Below are 21,383 nucleotides of genomic sequence, written 5' to 3' on the forward strand. Positions count from 1 at the left end.
TATAGGCTTGCTTTATTTGACGTTGGGTGAGTCACTTAATTTCTCTGTGCCTCAGTTCTTCATCTGTAAAATGAAGATGATGTTGGTTCCTTGAGGCTAGAAGTATTCAGGAACTGAGTGATAGTGCCACAGAATAACCTAAATAAACAAACGCCCCTCTACCAGTCTGGTTTTGGGTCCACTTCTCCCATGAATAACACCCAGTGAACCGTAGCAAACAGAATGGAATTCAGGAGTCCACATTGCAGCTGTGAAACTGACAAATCTTGTGAGTTTTACTCAGCTGCTGTTTGGGAAACTGTCACCGTGCCTCAGTGGGTCACAGCTGAGAATATCAGATTCAGGACAAACTGTTGAGAAATGGGGCAGACCCATCCCAAAACTGGTAGTTATTCTTCCATAAGATATACCAAAGTAAACTTCTGTCTTGCCACACAGGTTAACAAGAAATCAGAAATGCAGTCTCCTTAGGTATCCCAGCCCTTGTTTTACCATGCATACACTAGACTTTATGGTGAGTGGATATTTAAAACCAATTTCATCAGAAAAAGGGTTTTTCTAATCCCAAGAAATAGCCACATAGCCAGGTAAATAAATAACTCAGATCTTACCCAATAATCATGCTGTTGCCAATCCTTTAAGTATCTAATATCTAAAGATTTATTTATAAGAAAAAAGAAAGAGGAGAGAGTTCAAATGGTTGTGGAAAACAAATAAATGCATTCATTGCAAAGTTCTTGTATCAGGCTTGAAGCAGTGATGGAATAAACTGCTGTCTTGCAAAGTCTCTGGTAACTTCCAAAAGATTGGAAGGCCCTCAGTCCACTGATTGGAATGCTCCTTTTATTGTAAGTTCATAGATCAAAGCATGAAAGAAGCAAAATGGAGATGCTTCCAGGGTCTTTTATATCTTCACCCATGTGGAGTGGATGCTCTCGGTCTTAGTTTGTGGAAAATTACAGGCACAAGATGGAGTCTAGGGTCATATGAGTTAGTCACATGCCCTTGCATAAATGGATGACTCAGAGGAGCAGCCATTACCTGTACTTGGCTAACGTGTCCACAGGAAGGCTAACTGGGCCGGGACAAGCTTCTTCTATGGCCTACTGTGTTCTTTAATTGGGCCATCAACTTGAATAGTTCATTCCCAATGTGCTGGTCAGACTAGATGTAAATTACCTTGTGGGTGTTACCCCAAGAGCAAATACATTTGAAATACCAGTACATAGTCAATATTCATAACTTTAGATACAGAGATGATATTTACATACAAACAGGATAATTGTATTTGAAAGATTATGACTTTTCCATTGGTACCTTACATGACATAATTTGTAAAATATTTGTTGCAATTGTCTAACAGTGGCAATATTAAGATCTAAATGTTCGTGTTTCAGTCATATAGTGTCACTGAAACCTCTGGATGGCAGCAGAGGCACTGGATTAGTGCTTAGATACCAACATGTTAAGCTTCTTAAAAATACCTCAGGCAAACTGTCTGCATGCTCAGGAAGATGTCACTGCATAGTTTACATTTGGAATGTTATTTTTGCAACAGTAAGGGCTAGGAACATTTTAAAATTTATTATAGTAGCACCCAGATCGCGGTTGGGACTGGATAATGCACACAAGCAGAAAAGAGACAATTCCTGTTCTGAAAGGATGTTTTTCTGCAGAAATTGATGGCCTAAGCACTTGGCATGGAAAATTTCCAACTTATTATTGGTGAGTAGTTTTTTTAGCTGTAGTGTTAAGATGTATCTACACTAGCGATGTAAATAACGTTTTAAAAAAGTAAATGTTTATTAAAATGTTACTGGTTAAATGTTTAACGGTTAGACTCCACTGCTGCCCCAGCGTGCACAGGATCCAAGCTGCCAGCCTCCGGGACCCATGATGGAAGGGGCCAGGACCCATGTGCAGGGAGGGGGGGAATCCTGGGAGCAGAGTCCCACAGCACAGTTTAAATGTTAACTAGAATACCTTACCAATAAGACTGATGCTTATCGGATAACCAGTTAACATGTTATATCCCTAGTCTACACTACAAGCACTACAGCACAACAGCTGCAGTGCTTCAGCTATATTGCTGTAGTGTAGACACTTAATACAGTGAAGGAAAGGGTTTTTTTTCCACATTAGTCGATCACCCCCCTTGAGAGGTGGTAGCTAGATTGACGGAAGAATTGACCCAGCATGTCTACACCAGGATTTAGGTCAGCTTAACTATGTCTCTCAGGGATGTGAATTTTGCGCACCCCCAAGTGTCATGGCTTGGCTGGCCTAAGTTTTAGGTCTAAACCTGACCTAAGACATATCTAGGAGCTACTGGAAGTGATAGTGGTGATTTGGTAGTTGGCACTCTTCCCTCTGAGTTGATATTAAGCCAATTCCCTAGAATGGTGCTATGAAGCATTCTGTTTCTTGAAGTGCCATGTTTTTGGATGAAACCTAAAATTAAAGTCCTGGTCACTAGCATGTTTCTTAAGAGCAGGGATAGAATGTATGTATCCTGGCAAATCTCCAACTTTAGTAATTACACTTTGCCCATGTAAATTAGCACTACAGTTTCAATTGCATAAAGAAGTTTTTCACTTCCTCTCTCTGAACTCTTGCATAGTGTTGCTGTTGCAGAGTGCTGTTGGAGTGGAAGTGTTTCACTTCAGAGATGGCTGCAATTCAGTAGTGAGCAAAGTGATCTCTAGAGTTTTAGTATATCACTTCAAATTTGTAAATTATCTTGCTGATGTCATGCTCGGTAAACTGGACATTGCTTATGAAGAAAGCTCCTCCTGGCTCAGTGTTGGATATATGTGAACTAGAAAATCAGTGAGGTGGAACTGGAAACAGGGATTGGTGGCTATCTTCAGAAAAGTGAAGTAGAAATAATAAAAAATAGATTTTAAGATTATATTAAATATATTTATTACTCTCATTTATGTTTGCATTTTAGGAATTTTTATTTCCTTAATTTTGATTCAATATTTTTTTTATTTACAATTTACAAAACACTGTAAAAAAGTTTCTTTCCAGATATTGGAACCATTTCATAATTGTAATAAAGCAATTATGCAAGTGTGTGCTTTCCTTGGATAACTCCATTTGGGTTTTGAAAGATGAAGGGCTTTGCTACTATCTTATGCTTTGGTGGGGTTGTGGTTTTAATCATGTACACATTTTTGTCATCTTGCTTTAATATCTTTATAGTAATATTTTAAATTCAGATGAGTTTAATTTTTATTTTTGCCCTTGCTAAATTGCATAAAAATTAGGGTTGCCCTACTTTCTTCCTCCTACAAAAAAGGTGACCTCTTCATCATGACTACAGCATATAGTACCACTATTGTACTGAACATTTGAGCTATATTTCTAGTTCTGTAACAGTGTGTATATATACTGTCTCCTCTTTTATATTTATTGTATACTTTTAAAGAACTATGGTGTTATTGTATGGCTGCTTAAAAAAAACTAGGGGATGATCAGTATTGTTGACTGTGGATATGTTGATTATTATTGACTCCTTCCTTTCTGATGATAGGCTTCTGTACTTTAAGCTCCGATTATGTTTAATTGTTTACACTAATATTCCCTCCAAATTTTAGAATGTATATGTTCTGTGTTTACAGTGCCTGTGTCAGAAATTCATAGTCAGCACAACAGTTTGGTTTTTATGTATAAAATTGAGTGATTGCTCATTAGTAACTTTAAGTTCTAGATAAAAAATAATTTAGAAATGGATATAGGGATAAAATTTCTATATTAAAAATATATCTACGTAAATGAATTAGTACTTTAAGTATTTTTGGTTAGCCAAATAGTAGTTCTGGTTTTGAGGTTTTTGTACTTTCAATTAATTTATTTCCTGGATTGTTTATGAATTTTCAGAGACTTGTAAATAATGGAAGATCACCTGTTGAAGTCGTTTCAGAACGGTTTCAAATTTCTGTAACTTCTTTTCTTTCTTCATTTGCAATTTATGGCTTTGTTTTATTTTTTTCAATTCAGTACAGAGATGATGGGGAATTCTGAACTGGCCCCAGAAGTGGATGTAAATTCTCTAAATCCTTTAATTTCACAAAATGCGGTAGACCAGCTTCTTAGCAAGTACATGTCAACACTTACTGTAAGTAGCAGTAAACTTCTGGACTCCTTCAAATAAAAATAAGACACCTTGTGTTTGTACCTAAATTCTTAAAATGCTGTTTCATCAGAGGAAAAACTTGACTTTTTCTTAAACTTTAATTGGGTGTAATGAATTTTGTGAACTTCGTATACATGAGCATTTGGCTTTGAACAGTTAATCAAATGATTTCATGGCTACATTTCAATAAAACACAAAGGATTATTTATGCTGTATAGAATTTATCAGCCATGAGAAGTGGCCACTGTGGTGTTTTGTAATTTAGCGACTCCTAAATTCACATAGATTAGGTTAGATTACATATAGAGGGTTGTCAATTAATTGCAGTTAATACATGCAATTAACACAAAACAAATTAATTAGATTTTAAAAGATAAGTGCAATTAATGACAGTTTTAATCACACTGTTAAACAATAATAGAATACAAATTTAAATTGGTATTCTAAATATTTTTGGATGTTTTTCTACATTTTCAAATACATTCATTTCAATGACAACACAGATTACAAAGTGTAAAGTGCTCACTTTATATTATTATTTTTTATTATAAATATTAGCACTGTAGAAAAAGATAAAGAAAAGTAGTAGTATTTTTCAGTTCCCCTCATACAAGTCCACTCAGTCCTACTTCTTGTTCAGCCAATCACTAAGACTAACAGGTTTGTTTAGATTTACGGGAGATAATGCTGCCCGCTTCTTATTTACAATGTCACCTGAAAGTGAGAACAGCCATTTGCATGGCACTGTTGTAGTTGGTGTTGCAAGGTATTAATGTGCCAGATATGCTAAACAGTCACATGCCCCTTCATGCTTCAACTTGTAGGCTCTAAAGTATTATGGTTTTGAGTGAAGTTATGTTAAAAAAAATCTATATTTGTTGCACTTTCATGATAAAGAGATTGCACTGCAATTACTTGTATGAGGTGAACGAAAAATACTATTTCTTTTGTTGATCTTTTTTACAGTGCAAATCTTCCAAAACTTGTTAGTGTTAGCTCTTATATATAATGTTCTGTTTCTTTTTGAATTTTGGAGATCTCCCATCCAAATACTGGCCAAACTTGATTTAGTTTAGTTGGAATCTTGTGAGATTGTAGTCTGAAGTTGTATTGATCTTTTTGTACATAATCCGTGTTTGTATACGGCACCTCAATACTGCAGTGATTGTTGTAACAGTAGCCATGAGAGTGAGTGAAAACTGATTTTCCTTATTGATTAAAATACCTTTAATTATGAAAAGGGATATTTGTCTAAAGGCCATGGTGGGTTTTTTTCCTATTTGGATCCCAAGTAATTTTGTCTTTGCTTTTTCCTGTTTCTTTTTATTCTAATTTTATTTATTGCAGTCCAACATCATTGGTTGGCTACGAAAAGCACTGGAGACAGATAAAAAAGACTGGATAAAAGAAACTGAGCCAGAAGCAGATCAAGATGGGTACTATCAGACTACGCTCCCAGCTATTGTTTTTCAGGTATGAGTTAATTTAAAAAATTTCCCTGCTTATTTTTTTTTACATTAGAAAGTCAGGGTTTGTCAATTATGGAAGAGTACGACTGACTGGCAAACTAGTAGGTTCATGACATCAGTGATGCGAAGAATGTGAAACCTGAATGAAAAGGGAAATTATTCTTATTCAGACAGTTTAAAACTGTTCATTTTGGGCGTTTTTTGTTGGCATTTCTATGCTAACACCTGTTTAACTAAGAGTCTGTTTATATTAGAGAAATTTGCACTGAAGTAACTACTCATATATCTACTTCTGTTTAAACTCCTAATGTGGATTCTCTATACCGGGGAGGGCAAACTTTTTGGCCTGATGGCCACATCTGGGAATAGAAATTGTATCACGGGCCATGAATACTCACAAAATTGGGGTTGGGGTGTGGGAGGGGGCGAGGGCTCTGGTTGGGGGTGCAGGTTCTGGGGTGGGGCCAGAAATGAGGAGTTCAGGGTACAGGAGGGGGCTCCGGGCCGGGGGGAGTAGGGTGCAGGTGGGGTAAGGGCTCTAGCTGGGGGGTGCAGATTCTGTGATGGGGCTGGGGATGAGGAGTTTGGGGTGTAGGAGGTTGCTCTGGGCTGGGACCGAGGGGTCTGGAGGGCGGGAGCGGAATAATGGCTGGGGCAGGGGTTGGGGTGCAGGGAGAGGCTTAGAGGTGCAGGCTCTGGGCGGCGCTTACCTCAAGCAGCTCCTAGAAGCTGTTTTCTATGTGGAGCCATGGCCGGGTGGTTCTGCGCGGTGCCCCGTCCGCAGGCACCACCCCTGCAATTCCCATTGGCCGCAGTTCCCGGCCAATAGGAGCTGTGGGGGCGGCACTTGGGGTGGGGGCAGTGTGCAGAGCGGAGCCCCCGGCTGACCCTACACATAGGAGCCGGAGCGGGGCCATGCCACTGCTTCTGGGAGCTGCGTGGAGCGGCCCCTGACCCTGCTCCCCGGCTGGAGCACCAGAACAGGGCAAGCCCAGACCCCATTCCCCAGCAGGAGCTCGAGGGCTGGCTTAAAATGGCTGGCAGGCCAGATCCGGCCCACAAGCCATAGTTTGCCCACCCCTGCTCTACACTGATGCAAAACTACACATGTAACTTACTTCAGGAAGCTACTGGAGTAATCATACTGGCACAGTGGCACAGAGGTTTACACCAGGATAGCTACACCAATGCAAATTTCCTAATGTAGATAGGCCCTAAAACACTTGGGAGGAAAAGCTCTTTCTGAATGATCCAAAAACCTTCCCCTTGAAGTGCTACTTCAGTTAAGAGCTCCCAGCAATCCACATGTGAATCATCAAAGAAGTCCTTCAGCAAAAATAGGGAAGACAGGTCTTGACGTTCCTGATGTTTCTAAGATTAAAAAAGGAGAAACAACCTCCCTTGTGTGTGTGTGTGTGTGTGTGTGTGTGTGTGCCTTTCAAACATTCTTTATAAATCATAAAAAGTAAAGTCACAAACCCATTTTTTTTTAATTTTGCAGGTTACCTTTAAAAGTAGTTGGCAACTATCTTAAGGGAACAGATGAGAGTTTCTTTTCCCTGTCTCTCACATGTTCCCCACCTTGTCTCCATGACCTCATCTACACTAAGGTTTTCATCAAATTTATCGACACTTGTACTAGCACCAGTTCTGGTTATGGGTTCTGAACAAGGCTAGATGACAAATAGTTAAAATGCTGGTGATTGATCTACACTAGCACTACAACCATTGACTGCATTGGTGGAGCAGCTCCACTACTAATGCAACAATGAAAGTCTTTCTTTCAGAAACTTGCCAGCATAAAGGTAGCCTGTATATCTTCTCAAGTTCTCATTTATTTCCCTTCTTTTTTTCATATGTATATCTTCTCCCCATTCCCTTCCCACTCATCCCCCACAATTTTTAGAGCACCTTCAGCTTGTGCCCAGTTGTGAGCATTCTTCTGATACCAAGTTATCTCTTGCATATGCAGGAATAGGTAGAATCATAGAATATTAGGGTTGGAAGAGACCTCAGGAGGTCATCTAGTCCAACCCCCTGCTCAAAGCAGGACCAACACCAACTAACCTGACCATCCCAGCCAGAGCTTTGTCAAGCCGGGCCTTTAAAACCTCTAAGGATGGAGATTCCACCACCACCCTAGGTAACCCATTCCGTGCTTCACCACCCTCCTCGTGAAGTAGTGTTTCCTAATATCCAACCTAGACCTCCCCCACTGCAACTTGAAACCATTGCTTCTTGTTCTGTCATCTGCCACCACTGAGAACAGCCTAGCTCTATCTTCTTTGGAACCCCCCCTTCAGGTAGTTGAAGGCTGCTTTCAAATCCCCCGTCACTCTTCTCTTCTGTAGACTAAATAACCCCAGCTCCCTCAGCCTCTCCTCGTAAGTCATGTGCCCTGGCCCCTTAATCATTTTTGTTGTGCTTTGCAGGACTGTCTCCAATTTGTCCACATCCCTTCTGTAGTGGGGGGACCAAAACTGGACGCAATACTCCAGGTATGGCCTCACCAGTGCTGAATAGAGGGGAATAATCACTTCCCTCGATCTGCTGGCAATGCTCCTACTAATACAGCCCAATATGCCGCTGGCCGTCTTAGTAACGAGGGCACACTGCTGACTCATATCCAGCTTCTCGTCTACTGTAATCCCCAGGTCCTTTTCTGCAGAACTGCTGCTTAGCCAGTCGGTCCCCAACCTATACCGGTGCATGGGATTCTTCCTTCCTAAGTGCAGGACTCTGCACTTGTCCTTGTTGAACCTCATCAGATTTCTTTTGGCCCAGTCCTCCAATTTGTGTAGGTCACTCTTTGTCTAGGGACCCTATCCCTACCCTCCAGCATATCTACCTCTTCCCCCCAGCTAAATGTCATCTGCGAACTTGCTGAGGGTGCAATTAATCCCATCATCCAGATCATTGATAAAGATGTTGAACAAAACTGGCCCCAGGACCAACCCCTGGGGCACTCCACTTGATACCGACTGCCAACTAGACATCGACCCGTTGATCACTACCAGTTGAGCCCGACAATCTAGCCAGCTTTCTATCATCTTATAATCCATTCATCCTATCCATATCTTTTTAATTTGCTGGCAAGAATACTGTGGGAAATGCTGCAGGAGCTGACTTAAAGACATTGGTCCACCATGAAGAGCAAATCAGCATTGATTTGGAGATGTGGGGATGCTTCCTCACATGAAAAATAACTGACTGCCTCTCAGTACTATTTTTAAAAATCAGACTTGCGGATGCCTGGCAAGAAGTTACCTATTAAATTTGTGGCAATTGCTAATCTGTGGATTAGCCAGGAGAGATTGTATGCATTTAATTTAAAAAAAAAATGTGGGGGATCTCATCTACAAATAGCAGTTTACATCTCCAAACAGAATTTTGTAGGGAATCCTGCCACGTTTGTGTCGCTATTCCAGCTATTGGTCTATCTTTATAACTAAGCTATTTCTCATTTTAGATGTTTGAGCAGAATCTTCAGGTGGCTGCTCAGATAAGTGAAGATTTGAAAACGAAGGTACTTCTTCTCTGTCTTCAACAAATGAATTCATTCCTGACAAGGTAAAAAAAAAAAAAAAAAAAGTACTCCTGGAGTCTCTTAATCCTCCCTCTCTCTCTGTCCCATACTCCTATCTTTGCTTCCTTGTACATGCTTCCCTATTCCCTGGTCCCCGTCCTCTCCCAGATATGCTACCTTGTCCTTTTTCCACTGGACATGGTACCTTGCTGCCTTTTTTTCTTCTCCACTCCCCCCGGAAATTTTGTTCTGTTGGTTATTGGCAGCTCCAACCCCACTGGCGGTCAAGTTCTTGAGATCAGCTCCTGACTCTATATCTTCTGCAATACAGCAATGGTTCCGAATAGAGGCAGCTAGGCAGGCACATCCTTCTTGTACTCAGCTGATTTTTAAAGTCTTGCCATGGAAATCCTAGAGACCTGTGGAATCAGGTGGAAACAGAGGAGATCCAATACTATGTGACCCACCAGCTTTCCACAAAACACCTGTAAATGTTCCTCAGGCTATCAGTGGGCATTTGGCTTAGAATTGTGTAGCTTTTCATCTATTTAATTCCTCTTTGGGTTTTCTACAGGTACAAAGAAGAAGCCCAATTATATAAAGAGGAGCACCTAAAAAATCGTCAGCATCCTCAGTGCTATGTTCAATATATGATTGCAGTAATTAACAACTGTCAGACCTTTAAGTAAGTTTGCACATTTATACGATATTGTAAAAAAATTCATATTTATTTATCTGAATTTATAATGCATATAAGAAACCTAGACTGAAGGCCCCTCTTGGAGAATACCCTTCCAGCTGTTCCTTCTTTTTTATACCAAGGGGGCTTCAGCTCAAGTGTCTCACCTGACGGCAGGGGGAAAAAGGCAGGTCCCAATCCATTTAAGGTGACACCAAAACTGGCCACTGAACAAAAGCAGCTCAGGCTAATCAAGCTGTCCACCACTCAAAATAAAACTACCAACTAAGACATTGCAGAATTTTGGAAAGAAAAATAACTTTTTTTTTTTTTTTTGGCCTTTCTGAGCCAAGGCATGAGAATTTAAAGAAATCTTTATCAATTTGCTTTAGCCCATGGCTTCTGCCATGGGCACTCTAGCCGTTTTGCCTTATGCTTGATCTGTCATAACTCATCTGTAAACCACTGTGACCTGTGTAGGCAAAGCTGGAGAAAAGGGTGTGTAGAGACCACTGTAATGATGGAGGATAAATTATTATTATAAAATCTTACCAAATGCTTGATAGGTTGATCTGGAAGAGGACCTATATAATCTCTCATGATCTTTTGGTAGTACTGTGGATTCATTACATTTTGAAGACAATCAAATCATATCCCTTGTTCTGACAGGATGGGGTGCCCCAATCTCAAAATGTAGGAAATAATGGTTCATGAGGAGGGCCTAATTTCCAACTTTCTAACCTCCAGTTTTGGCCCAAATATTATATAAAAAGTGTGATCAACTATGTGAATGGAGCCTGTAACCGTCTTTAATGGGCCAATGGTGGTCAGTGCCATGAAAACCTGAGATGATTTCTAAGAATTCTTCATGGATTTTTTCAGTCAATGAGCACTATCAGCCTTGCTTCTTCCAAGATTGCTATAGTGAAGAATTTTATTAGCTCACACAGGGATTTTGAAATACAAGAGGGAAGTTACAACTTAACTCCAGCCTGGACTTGCATCAACAATTAAAGATGAATATCCTTTGTTCAGTTCAGTTCTGGGGTAGGAAACCTTCAATTTTTCAAAGTGGATGCAAAAAGAATTATGTTCCTTCTCTATCAATCCCCCTTTTGTTCATGCTATACTAAATACCAGCCCAGTACCAACTGTTCCCAAATCAGTCCAACTATAATGAAATTTCAGTAATATACACAAAAGAAGAGCCCTCCTCCTTAATTAAATCATGAAGAGTTGACATTTTAACGACCAATCTTGCATTTAACAGCATACTTCTAAGACTGGAATCTCTTCTGACATCCCAGCTTCTTGAGAACTGACTCTAGGCCAAAATAATGCAAAAGAGATTGAATATCTAAACATTGGTGCCAATACCATGTTTTTTCTTGCCTGGTATCCCACCTGCCCATTACTTCAGAGATCAAGGGACTCAACCCCTCACATGCATTCCTTTGGCCCTCCAGACCTCTATATCTGTAGAAAAGTAGTCACACATGCACAACGGCACCCTAAGGTAGTCATTAAAGGGACATAGCCTGGTGCTGGAATAAAGACCTAGAGGGCTGGCTACAAAGGCCATTCATCCTCCCAAATCAACACCACCCAATGTGTAATTCATTCATACACACGTACTCACAAACACAATTTAATAACAGTGTACTAGTACGTACATGTCAGACTGGATGCTGAAAAATTTTCTTGTTTATCGCAGAGAATCTATAATCAGTTTGAAAAGGAAATACTTGAAAAATGAAATGGAAGAGGGAATGTCAAGCAGCCATGCAAACATGGATGTAATTTTAGACACCATTGCCAAGGAAGGATGCTCTAGTCTGCTAGATGAAGTATTCATGGATTTAGAGGTTGGAACTTTTTTTCCTCCAAAAAGAGCCTTTTTTATTATGAAAATCAGGAATAAGGACGTTAATTAAGAAGCTATCTTGGCCGCTAGTTAGGTCGTTTTTGTATTGCATAATAGCAATATGTCAACAAACTTACCAATGCAGGGCAATAATATATGTAGTATGTTGTGTAAAAATAGACTTGCGTACACTTCACACCAATGATTTGAGCAGGCAGTGTGTGTCTAGCATATACTAAGTATATTGTGCTGATGTAACATTTGAGTATTCAAAGTTGTAGGGAAAATAAACGCTAATATATTGCATTATTTGGGAAATAACTTAAAATCATGTAATGAGAGTGTATCGAGCACATGTTGAAAGGGGAAGAGTTAAGGTTGTGCCTGAAACCTTAACGGTGGCATTTCCTAACTTTTTAGTTCTGAAACATGCAACTTTAACATGGTTTCTTGTATGGCATTTCCCTTGGAATGTGGTGGGTTTTTTTTTAAAGAAAAAAGTGGGGGAGAATAAAAAGGAGTCGACTCCTCTAGGACTTAGTAGCTCTGCTGCTTTGCAACAAACTAGCAATAGCACTTTTGAATTCCATATTCTGTAAGTGTTTGACCACAAGCCATATCCATGCACCATGGAAGGTTCACAGAAAACTTTTTTCTTATGAACCTTAGGAGCTGCTCAGCTCCAGTTACTTATTTATCATGAAGTATATGGGAATTAGGAAAAAAACTCCTTCCACTCTAGCGATTGTCCTTAGAATTCCCCAGACATGCCTCAACTTCTTAACTCCTTGTGCAGACAATCATATTGTTCATATGAGATATAAAATACAATATTTTATAAAGAATATTCTTAGAGAGGGAAATGAGGAATTAAGACTTAAGAGGCAAATAAAGTAAGTGGGGAGAGGTAGTTACTTATTTCATATGAAAGACTTACAAATGGGTCTACATTTGTGGAATCAACTTTACCCGTTGTTCTGAACTTCATTTTAAGATCTGTTGGAAATGAGGGGATAGGCACTGTTCAGAAATTGTTCTGATTAGTTTTCATTGTTTTTTCAGCCACATCTCAATGAGCTGATGACAAAGAAGTGGCTGACTGGATCTAATGCTGTGGACACCATCTGTGTCACTGTAGAGGATTATTTCAATGATTTTGCAAGAATTAAAAAACCCTATAAAAAGGTATTTTGCCTAACATAATTCTCAGGGAATATGCTCTATCAAGTCGGATTAATTTATTGAACATTTTATTAATTTATATAATTCAGAAAAAAAATAACATAGGTTTGTTTTTACTAGTAAGCAATCACAAAAAAATCCTAATTTTCTCATGTCTCCTTTGTTCACTCAGACTCCTATTAATTCTTCCTAAGGAAGATTAAGGCTAAAGGATTTAGCCCATAAAGTTCACAGGAGTTTAGAATAGCAGTATTTCACTAGATTGCGATCCTCACGCCTGTTTATATCGATAGATAGATATTGAGACCAAAAATCAATCTGCTATCGCTGCACTTCTGCAATATGTTCTTGGAATTGCATGTTCTGTAAATTCCAGAACCAATATAAAGCAATCAGCCTGCTTGAGGCCATAAACCTCAAGCTAAAAGTAGAATTGTTAGAGGCAATGTCCCAACGGAGCTCCTTTTTTTTTCTGTCTGCCAATGGATCTTTGAACTGCTGCTGTACTGTAGATCGAACCTACTTTTTATCTTTTAGTTTTTAATATATTGTGCTTGGGCATTTCCCTTTAATCAGTTTAATTTTAAATCAGTTTTGTGTAGTTAAAATAATTTTTACAAGGTTTTCCTCCCAGCTTTCTAAATTATCAACATAACATAACATGGAGGTCAGGGTTTAGGAAAGTTCACTGAATATAAAATCTGATGCATTCTCTAATAATTTGGAATGATTGGAATAAGGACCTTCTTTCAAATTACATGTAGCTACACCTCTCTTACTTTTCAGGCTCAAGAGACTAAAAGAGACTGGTCAGAATCCTTCTGATAAAGGACTTTTAGCCCTAGTGAAGACAATTTTGGCATCATCATCTTCCATATTTATGGGTTTGGAGGTCTAACACTTAATCATAGTACCACTTCTTAAATAAAAAAAAAAAAATCAGAAGAGAAAGACAAGTCATTCCTGGAATTAGTCCTAATCCAGGGATCATCTTACTTTACAATAGTATTTCTGTGACCTTGAATCAAAAATGTTTAGCACGGAGAAGAGCTCTGTCTACTTCAGAGCTTGGCATTGGCTTTTCAACACACAGTCTGTACCACTATCTCATTGTAAGGGATTTGGGCCAACACAGCTTTTGACAACCAGCAGACTCTTACTTTTATCAGCTCCCTCAGCACCACCATCTGCCTTTTCATCACTGAAGACGCAGTGTAGTTTACCTCCTTGTCACCAATAGCCTGAAGGACACTGAGTTTATCCATGTGTGGGAGGGAACCTTTGGTAAATGTTTAGGAGAGAACAAGTAGGATCTGTATCAAGCTTCCTCTTAAGTCTTTCACAGTCATCATTTATCTACACCATTTCTTGGGAGCTTCTGAGCTCCTAAATGGTCCAGATCCATCACCAAAAGCAATCTTATCTCTGCTGCCTCAACCTTACCGGTATCTGGCCCTTCCTTCAGCACAGGGGATCTGATTCTTATCTCTGCTATTCCGGTGTAAATTTAGAGCAACTCTGTGCAACTCAGAAGCATTACTTTGGATTTACATGTGTGTGTGTAAAACCAGATTTTGACCCAAAAACTCTGCAGCTGTTCATAAAGTTCCCCACCAGCAAAAGCAGCTTTTTGAAACTTACAAGAATCTTTCACTGCTGCTGCAGGCACTTGAGGGACAGCTACCTTTGGGCCAGTTAGTGAAGAAGTGCATTTTTAAAGCCTGATTATAACTCTCTCCAGAAGTGACAGGTAGTTTTTTAAATTAACTGGTACAACTCTAATATTTTTCTTCCTCAGAAAATGACTGTTGAGGCCCATCGTAGAGTGGTTGTGGAGTACATCAAGGCTATCATGTTAAAACGTATATCTTTCAAGAATGCAGAAGAGAGAAAAGAAGGTGCAGAAAGAATGATCAAAGAAGCAGACCAGTTCAGGTTTCTGTTTAAAAAATTAGCAGCTGTAAGTATTTATTGCAATTTTACTATTAATCTGACCACTAATAAAGGATCAGATATGTAAATTTGACTTTTCCTAAAGGTGTATTGACATTTAATTCTGGGGTAAAACGTATGCAAGATGTTCAAACTTGTTAATTGGTCTGAAGAGACTTTTCTGTTTTCTGTTTTAAGTTTTCTGGGGCATTATTGCATCCTTTCTGGAATTCTGAGTATGAATTTAGACTGTAATGTTCGACTCCTGATTTCAGTTGTGCAGAAGTTTAATATACAAAATGGCTGCAATATTATGTGTTGTTGGACCAATTTCTAGTGGTGAAAAATACAAGCTTTCAAGCTTACACAGAACTCTTCTTCAGGTCTGGAAAAGGTGTGATACTCAGAGTGTCACAGCTAAATACAAGATGGGACAGATGAGTTAACACATGATGCAAGAAACCATTCAAGGTGACACAGGCAGTTAATACCTATACAGTCATAGGACAAAGAAGGATTAGTGGGTTACAGATTATTGTAATGAGCCATAAATCCAGTGTCTTTATTAAGTCCCTAATTTTTGGTATTTTGGCAGTTATGAATTTCAGATCCCAAACTCATCTTTTGAACATTTTTGTGCCGGTTTCCTTTGAGGACGAGGACTGAGAGGTCAGATATGGAGTGATTGTTTTGTGAAAAGTGTTTACGAAAGGGTGATAGGGTGTTTCTGTCATTAATCACTTTTCTGTGCATTTGAGAGCCTCCTGATTGTCTGGTTTCACTCATGTAATTGTAATTAGGGCATTTAGTGGATTTATGGCTCATTACAACAAGTGTAGCCCACTAACCCTACTTTGTCCTGCGATGAGCAGTTAACACCTTGAAAGTTCTCTTGCAACATGTTAACTCTTTATCTATTCCACGTTGTAGTTAGCTGTGACACTCTGAGGCCAGGACTACATTACAGACCTATATGAATATAACTATGTCCCTCAGCAGTGTGAAAAATCCTCACCCCGAGCGATGTAGTTATACCGACCTAACCACCTGAGGAAGACAGCGATATGTTGACGGGAGAGTTTCTCCCTTTAAGATAGCTACCACCTCTAGATAGATGCCACTGACAGGAGAAGCTCTCCCATTGGTATAGTAGCATCTTCACTAAAGTGCTGCGGCGACGCATCTGCACCAGTGCAGCTGCGCTGCTGTAGCACTGTATATAAAGATAAACCCTGAGTACCTTTCCCAGACTTGAAGAGGAGCTTTGTGTAAACTCAAAAGCTTTTTCTTTCACCAACAGAAGTTGGTCCAATAAAAGATATTCTCTGACCCACCGTGTCTCTCTAATATCCTGGGACCAACATGGCTTCAACAACACTGCAAACAGAAACTTGACAGACAATTTCAGACACTTTGCATGTCAGTGTTGCAAGATGTATTCAGCTATGGAATAATCTTTGAATGCAAGTGATAAAATACTTATGACATTTTAAAACAATACTAGACCAAATATTAGAAGTGTACTGTAGGAATCAATCCTGCATCAACACAGAGGTGAACTAGATGACCTCTAAGAGGCTTTTTCCATCTCTGACTTCTGTAATACACATGGGAGTGACCCTGAACAATTATTTTGAGAAGTATCCTGCTGATGACTGAGCTTTGGAAGATGAGAATCCAAGATGCCTAAATAGCATACAGAGTAAAAATCAGCTCCTTGAAAAAAATGCGGTTCTTGTCAGAAATGAGCCTAGAGGAGCCAACAGAATTGTATTACAGTAGAACCTCAGAGTTACGAACATCTCAGGAATGGAGATTGTTCGTAACTGAAATGTTCACAACTCTGAACAAAACATTATGGTTGGTCTTTCAAAAGTTTACAACTGACCATTGACTTAATACAGCTTTGAAACTTTACTATGCAAAAGAAAAATGCTTTCTCTTTATTTTTTTAGAAGTTTACATTTAACACAGTACTGTATGTATTTGGTTTGTGTGTGTGTCTCTGCTGCAGCCTGATTGCATAATTCCAGTTCCAAATGAGGTATGTGGTTGACTGGCCGATTTGCAACTCTGGTGTTCTTAAGTCTGAGGTACGACTGTACTTGAAACTGCAGGCCATTCTCTTCAGAGCCATGAATCATTAATATGTGGCAATAGTCTGTCCTAAAGCAGACAACAAAGTGTTAATTCCTGAATATAAGGGAGAAAGAAAAGAGAACATTGGTCTAATAAAAGAGTATCCAGCTGAAACGAAATAAATGTTTAAACACTCAGATAACCAGGTGATGGACATGGTACAGATTAGATTAGGAAAACAATATTAATCAAGAAAAACTAAAGTAGCTTGGTTCAAACATATTGGGAAAATTGGAGACCGAGAATGAGGAAGATATCATCTGTGGTAATTTAAGTGGCCTTTTTTTCCTTCCAATTTTACTAATAATTTGTCGGAAATTTCAGCTGAAGTTCTGAAAATAAACAATGCAGTTAGTGTCTGTAACAAAATATTGAGAGTAAAGGTTAAAGAATTTTGTTGCTTATGTTTTTTGTTGTTCAATTTATAGGGATCTGGAGAGGACACTGAAGGGCTCTGTGACATCATTGTAGCCATTGCAGAAGTTATCAAGCTGACTGATCCTTCACTGCTTTATCTGGAAGTCTCAACTTTAGTTAGTAAATACCCAGACATCAGGTAATACCATTCATACTGTGTCTTAGCTTTGAGTTTTAACAGTATTGATTCTTTAAGATTAGTTCTAGGCTAAAGAGTAGTCCTGTGTGGGCTATGTATATCCTTTTATTGTTTTTTCTATTGTATGGTTTAATAACCTTCTTGTGAGATCGAAACAATAAAATGCTAATATTTTAACACGTATACACTAGAGTGGTGTGGATGGATATGTTCTCTGGCATATCAAAGGAAATATTTGGGGAATATAGAATAAATTTATATTACACAGCATTCATCTCATAGTTTCAAAGTGGGAGGAGAGAATTCTTTACAAAGAGACTGAGAAGTTGACCTGTGAGCACAATTTTTGAATGTCTGGAAGCCTTGCTAAGCAAAGGTGCTGTGGCACTGAGTCAAAAGATGGGGGCTAGAAAATTTGTGATATAACACATTTTGTCAAGTGCTTAATTACTTGTACAAAGGTTTGTACTGACATTTCTGGTTTGTACCTTTGTTTGGCAGGGATGACCACATTGCGGCTTTGCTGACAGTAAGAGGAGATGCCAGCAAGGACATGAAACAGACCATCATTGAAACTCTGGATCAAGGTTCAAGCCAACCAAATCCTAACTATGTGCCAATTTTTAAAGAAATTACAGTTTCTACACTAAGTGTGCCAAAACTTCTTAAGTAACTGACAAGCTAGAGTTCATGTGTCATTTTTGGTATGGGATCAACATATTTGAAATATTCAAAAGCAAATTTGGCAATGCCACTTTAAAGGACACTTAATATGATGCTGTTACTTATTGGGTATGAGTTTTTAAAAACTTTTGGTGCGGACAGTTGCAATGAAGATTCTGGAAACAACCAGCTGTAGAAATCACTAGCATGGCTGCTTGAAGAATGAAACTTTCTGATGGCCAGAGTGCTGTGTACTGACCACTTACACGTTACAGCCATAGGCACCATCAGCAAATATATTTTCTCACAATTACTTAACCTCCTACTTTATGTATTTACTCTGCTGTAAAATTGTTTCAAAAAACAATTATGAAATTCACAAATGTTTGTCTAATAAAATGACTGAAATTTCTACTATATAATTTGGTTCTAAAGTGAATAAATGAAAGAATTTGATACTTGAGGTACAATTTTTCATCCATTTTACTTTCACTTTGTGTGTATTAAGCCCTGCCAAATGCCAATTAAATAAAATGTTACAACTTAAACACTGTACTATTTGCACCTGTATAGATTCACTTTCTCATAACTGTGAAGGTTTAAGTACAGTAATTTACATCATTGTTTTGTTATAATCTAGTAGAGAATCACCCTTGGTAGTTTCTGTAGGTCAAATTTATTGCACACACCAGGAACTCATTGCATATTTCTCCCCACAATGCTCTGTGTACCATTCTCCCATTCCCTGTATTTCAGGAATTCCCTCAACTTCCCCCACCCTTTCTGGGTCCCCATTTCCCCCATAGCTAGGGCTCTGTGTGCACCTCCATTTCTCCCTCCACCACATGCCAGGGTCCTCCCACCTTCCGGGATTGTGTGCCCCCTGTTCTTTCTTCCTCTCATACCACTGTTGCCTATTCTCTTCTTCCTCCTCACATTATAAACCCAGCACTGGCTGCAGCCGCTGAAAGAAACAGCGGAGGTTAAAACACAAGAACTGCTGGAATCTCAGGCAGCAGTTAAACAGGTAATTAAGGAGGCTGCTGACAATCGGGAAAGGCCATCCTGCCTCCCATGTGGAGTGTCAACGCCACATCAACCAAGTGCAAGACCTGCTACAGTTAGCACAGGGGTTAATGAAGGCAATTTATACTAACCCCCTGGCTGCCTTAACTATGGATTGGTGTGAGGAACATCCACCAGAACATTGGTGTGGGAAAAAGCTCCCCTCTGCACCTCCAAGCTGGGAGGATATGGAAGCTGTACAGAAAGGATGCCCATTAGCTCCTGTGGTGACCAGTTACCCAATATGAAAACACTGGGCAACCCACCCTGGGTAAAACAGAAAAGTAAAGCTCTTACACCAGAGCAGGCTAGAGCCATGGGAAAGCACATGGGCCCTTGTAACTGAGGTACAGTGCTTAACTGGCTAGCCAAATTATCTGTTATACCACATTTGACTCAAGATGATGTAATATGTATACTAAGGGAATGTATGTCTACTGATGATTTCGCAGCTCTTCCTTATAATGTATGTTTGATGCAAAAAATGAACCATCTACTATTTATTCATGTGTATTTTGATTATTTTACCCACATGATAATGTAATGGGCAAGGCATATTCAGAAAAGCAGTGTGTCAATGAAAGGCCAGAAAAATATTTTCTGAGGAAAAAATGGTTATTCTGGTTGGCTAGACTAGGAGTGAACCCAGGGCTGGAGTAACCACTAGGTGAACTAGATAGCTGCCTAGGGTGCCAAGATTTGGGGGCGCCAAAAAGCAGTGCCCTAAGAATTTTTTTTACACTATTGCTTAGCGGCAGTCTCCAGCGCTTGGGTTGCGCCAGGGCCAGCAGCCTCTTCACCTTGAAGTCTCCCCTACTTGCCCAGGGGCCACTCCTCTCAGGCTCCCTGGCCGCGGCCACCCAGGAGCCGGGAGGACGCGGGCAGGGGGCACTGCCGCGGGGACGCAAGGGGCCAGGCTCGGGCCGCCTGGCTCCCCCTGAGTGGTGCCCGGTCCTGCTGCTCTTGGCATGCAGGTGCGGGGCCCCAGCTGAGCCCGGCCCTTTACGTCTCCGCAGCGGCGCTGGGCGGCAGTGGCTGGGGAGCCTGAGAGGAGGAGTGGCCCCCGGGCAAGTTGGAGAGACTCCAAGGTGAAGGGGCGGCTGGCCCTGGTGCAGCCTGAGCACTAGAGACTGACAGGTACCTGCCCCTGCCCCATCCCGGCACCGCCTGCCCTCCAGCCCAGTGAGTGTTACCTGCCCCACCAGCCTCAGTGCCCTGCCCTATACTGTCAGCCGCCCCAAGCTCATGCATCCGATGAAGTGAGCTGTAGCTCACGAAAGCTTATGCTCTAATAAATGTGTTAGTCTCTAAGGTGCCACAAGTCCTCCTTTTCTTTTTGCGAATACAGACTAACACGGCTGCTACTCTGAAACCCAAGCTCAGTGTGACACCAGCACCCCTTGACAAAGGGCTCCCTGATCTTCATAAAGAGCTATCACTGCAGGCCTGACAAACTCACTACACCCCACACATGCCTTACAGGGCACTTGCCCACAAAGAGGAACGGGGAAGGGATCTACACAAAGCTGGTAACTTGTCAAGAGTGAGAATCTTTGTGAGATGTGTGCATGGGTAATATTGAAGGAATAAGGTATTTACCTTAAAAGTCTGCTTTGCAGACTTGGAGTAGAAATTAGTCACCAGGGGCTAATGGCCCTTTGGGGCAAGGGGGATTTGTCACCCTGCCTAATCTGGCCGGTGATGCAATGCAAGGCTCAACTGTTTAGTTTTGCACAATAGTGAGACTTTGAATGGGGACGCCATCAGAGGCAATGGCAAACAACTGAAACGCCTAAAAGATTAAAAAAAAGTGGCGCCAGCCCTTAACCATTCGGACAGGCTGTTTATAATGCTAAATTCACTAGTCTTCGGAGGTTGTCGGCGGGGGGCGGGGGGGCGCAAGGTGGAAGTTTCGCCTAGGGCGCAAAATACCCTTGGACCGGCCCTGAAACCGAAATGGGGTTATCAGTTAAGAGACCTTTAGCTGCAGGGTTTAGCTCCTAGGGGACGAGGGCGTCATCGCACCGCCAGCTACAGCGGGCCGGCCCCTCAGCACCCCCCGGCGCGCGCTCTGGAGGGCGCTATTCCCCCCCGCCCCGTTCCAGGGCACGGCGCACCCGCGCGCGCGAGCGGGCCGGAGCTGGGAGAAGGGTGGCGGCAGCGGGGG

The 21,383-nt window shown here is 40.6% G+C and overlaps 1 protein-coding gene and 1 long non-coding RNA gene across 5 annotated transcripts in view; one reads left to right on the plus strand and one right to left on the minus strand.

The window, feature by feature from the left end:
* EXOC3 (exocyst complex component 3) overlaps positions 1 to 18,704 on the plus strand; it is a 35,897-nt gene extending 17,193 nt beyond the window's left edge. For 2 of the 3 annotated variants that reach the window (XM_038391899.2, XM_043508516.1), the window contains exons 5-13: positions 4,006 to 4,123; positions 5,489 to 5,614; positions 9,080 to 9,180; positions 9,711 to 9,821; positions 11,530 to 11,680; positions 12,742 to 12,864; positions 14,660 to 14,821; positions 17,361 to 17,488; positions 17,990 to 18,704. In XM_038391899.2, the coding sequence (XP_038247827.1) occupies positions 4,006 to 4,123; positions 5,489 to 5,614; positions 9,080 to 9,180; positions 9,711 to 9,821; positions 11,530 to 11,680; positions 12,742 to 12,864; positions 14,660 to 14,821; positions 17,361 to 17,488; positions 17,990 to 18,161 (1,192 nt within the window). In that variant the 3' untranslated portion in view covers positions 18,162 to 18,704. Of the gene's footprint in view, positions 1 to 4,005; positions 4,124 to 5,488; positions 5,615 to 9,079; positions 9,181 to 9,710; positions 9,822 to 11,529; positions 11,681 to 12,741; positions 12,865 to 14,659; positions 14,822 to 17,360; positions 17,489 to 17,756; positions 17,865 to 17,989 lie in introns of all 3 variants that reach the window. The other variant, XM_043508517.1, reaches the window with a different exon arrangement.
* Positions 3,879 to 21,225, minus strand: LOC122458847. Of its 2 annotated transcripts, none has more exons than XR_006279126.1 (3): positions 21,195 to 21,225; positions 9,342 to 9,555; positions 3,879 to 4,149 (listed from the first exon to the last, which is right to left on the minus strand). It is a non-coding gene; the product is annotated as an uncharacterized LOC122458847 (long non-coding RNA). The 2 variants fall into 2 exon arrangements; XR_006279127.1 differs by lacking the exon at positions 21,195 to 21,225 and adding an exon at positions 10,368 to 11,537.
* Between the last annotated feature and the right edge of the window lie 158 nt (positions 21,226 to 21,383).

The sequence above is a fragment of the Dermochelys coriacea genome, chromosome 2 (genome assembly GCF_009764565.3).
Source record: "Dermochelys coriacea isolate rDerCor1 chromosome 2, rDerCor1.pri.v4, whole genome shotgun sequence".
NCBI classification, from domain to species: Eukaryota; Metazoa; Chordata; order Testudines; family Dermochelyidae; genus Dermochelys; species Dermochelys coriacea.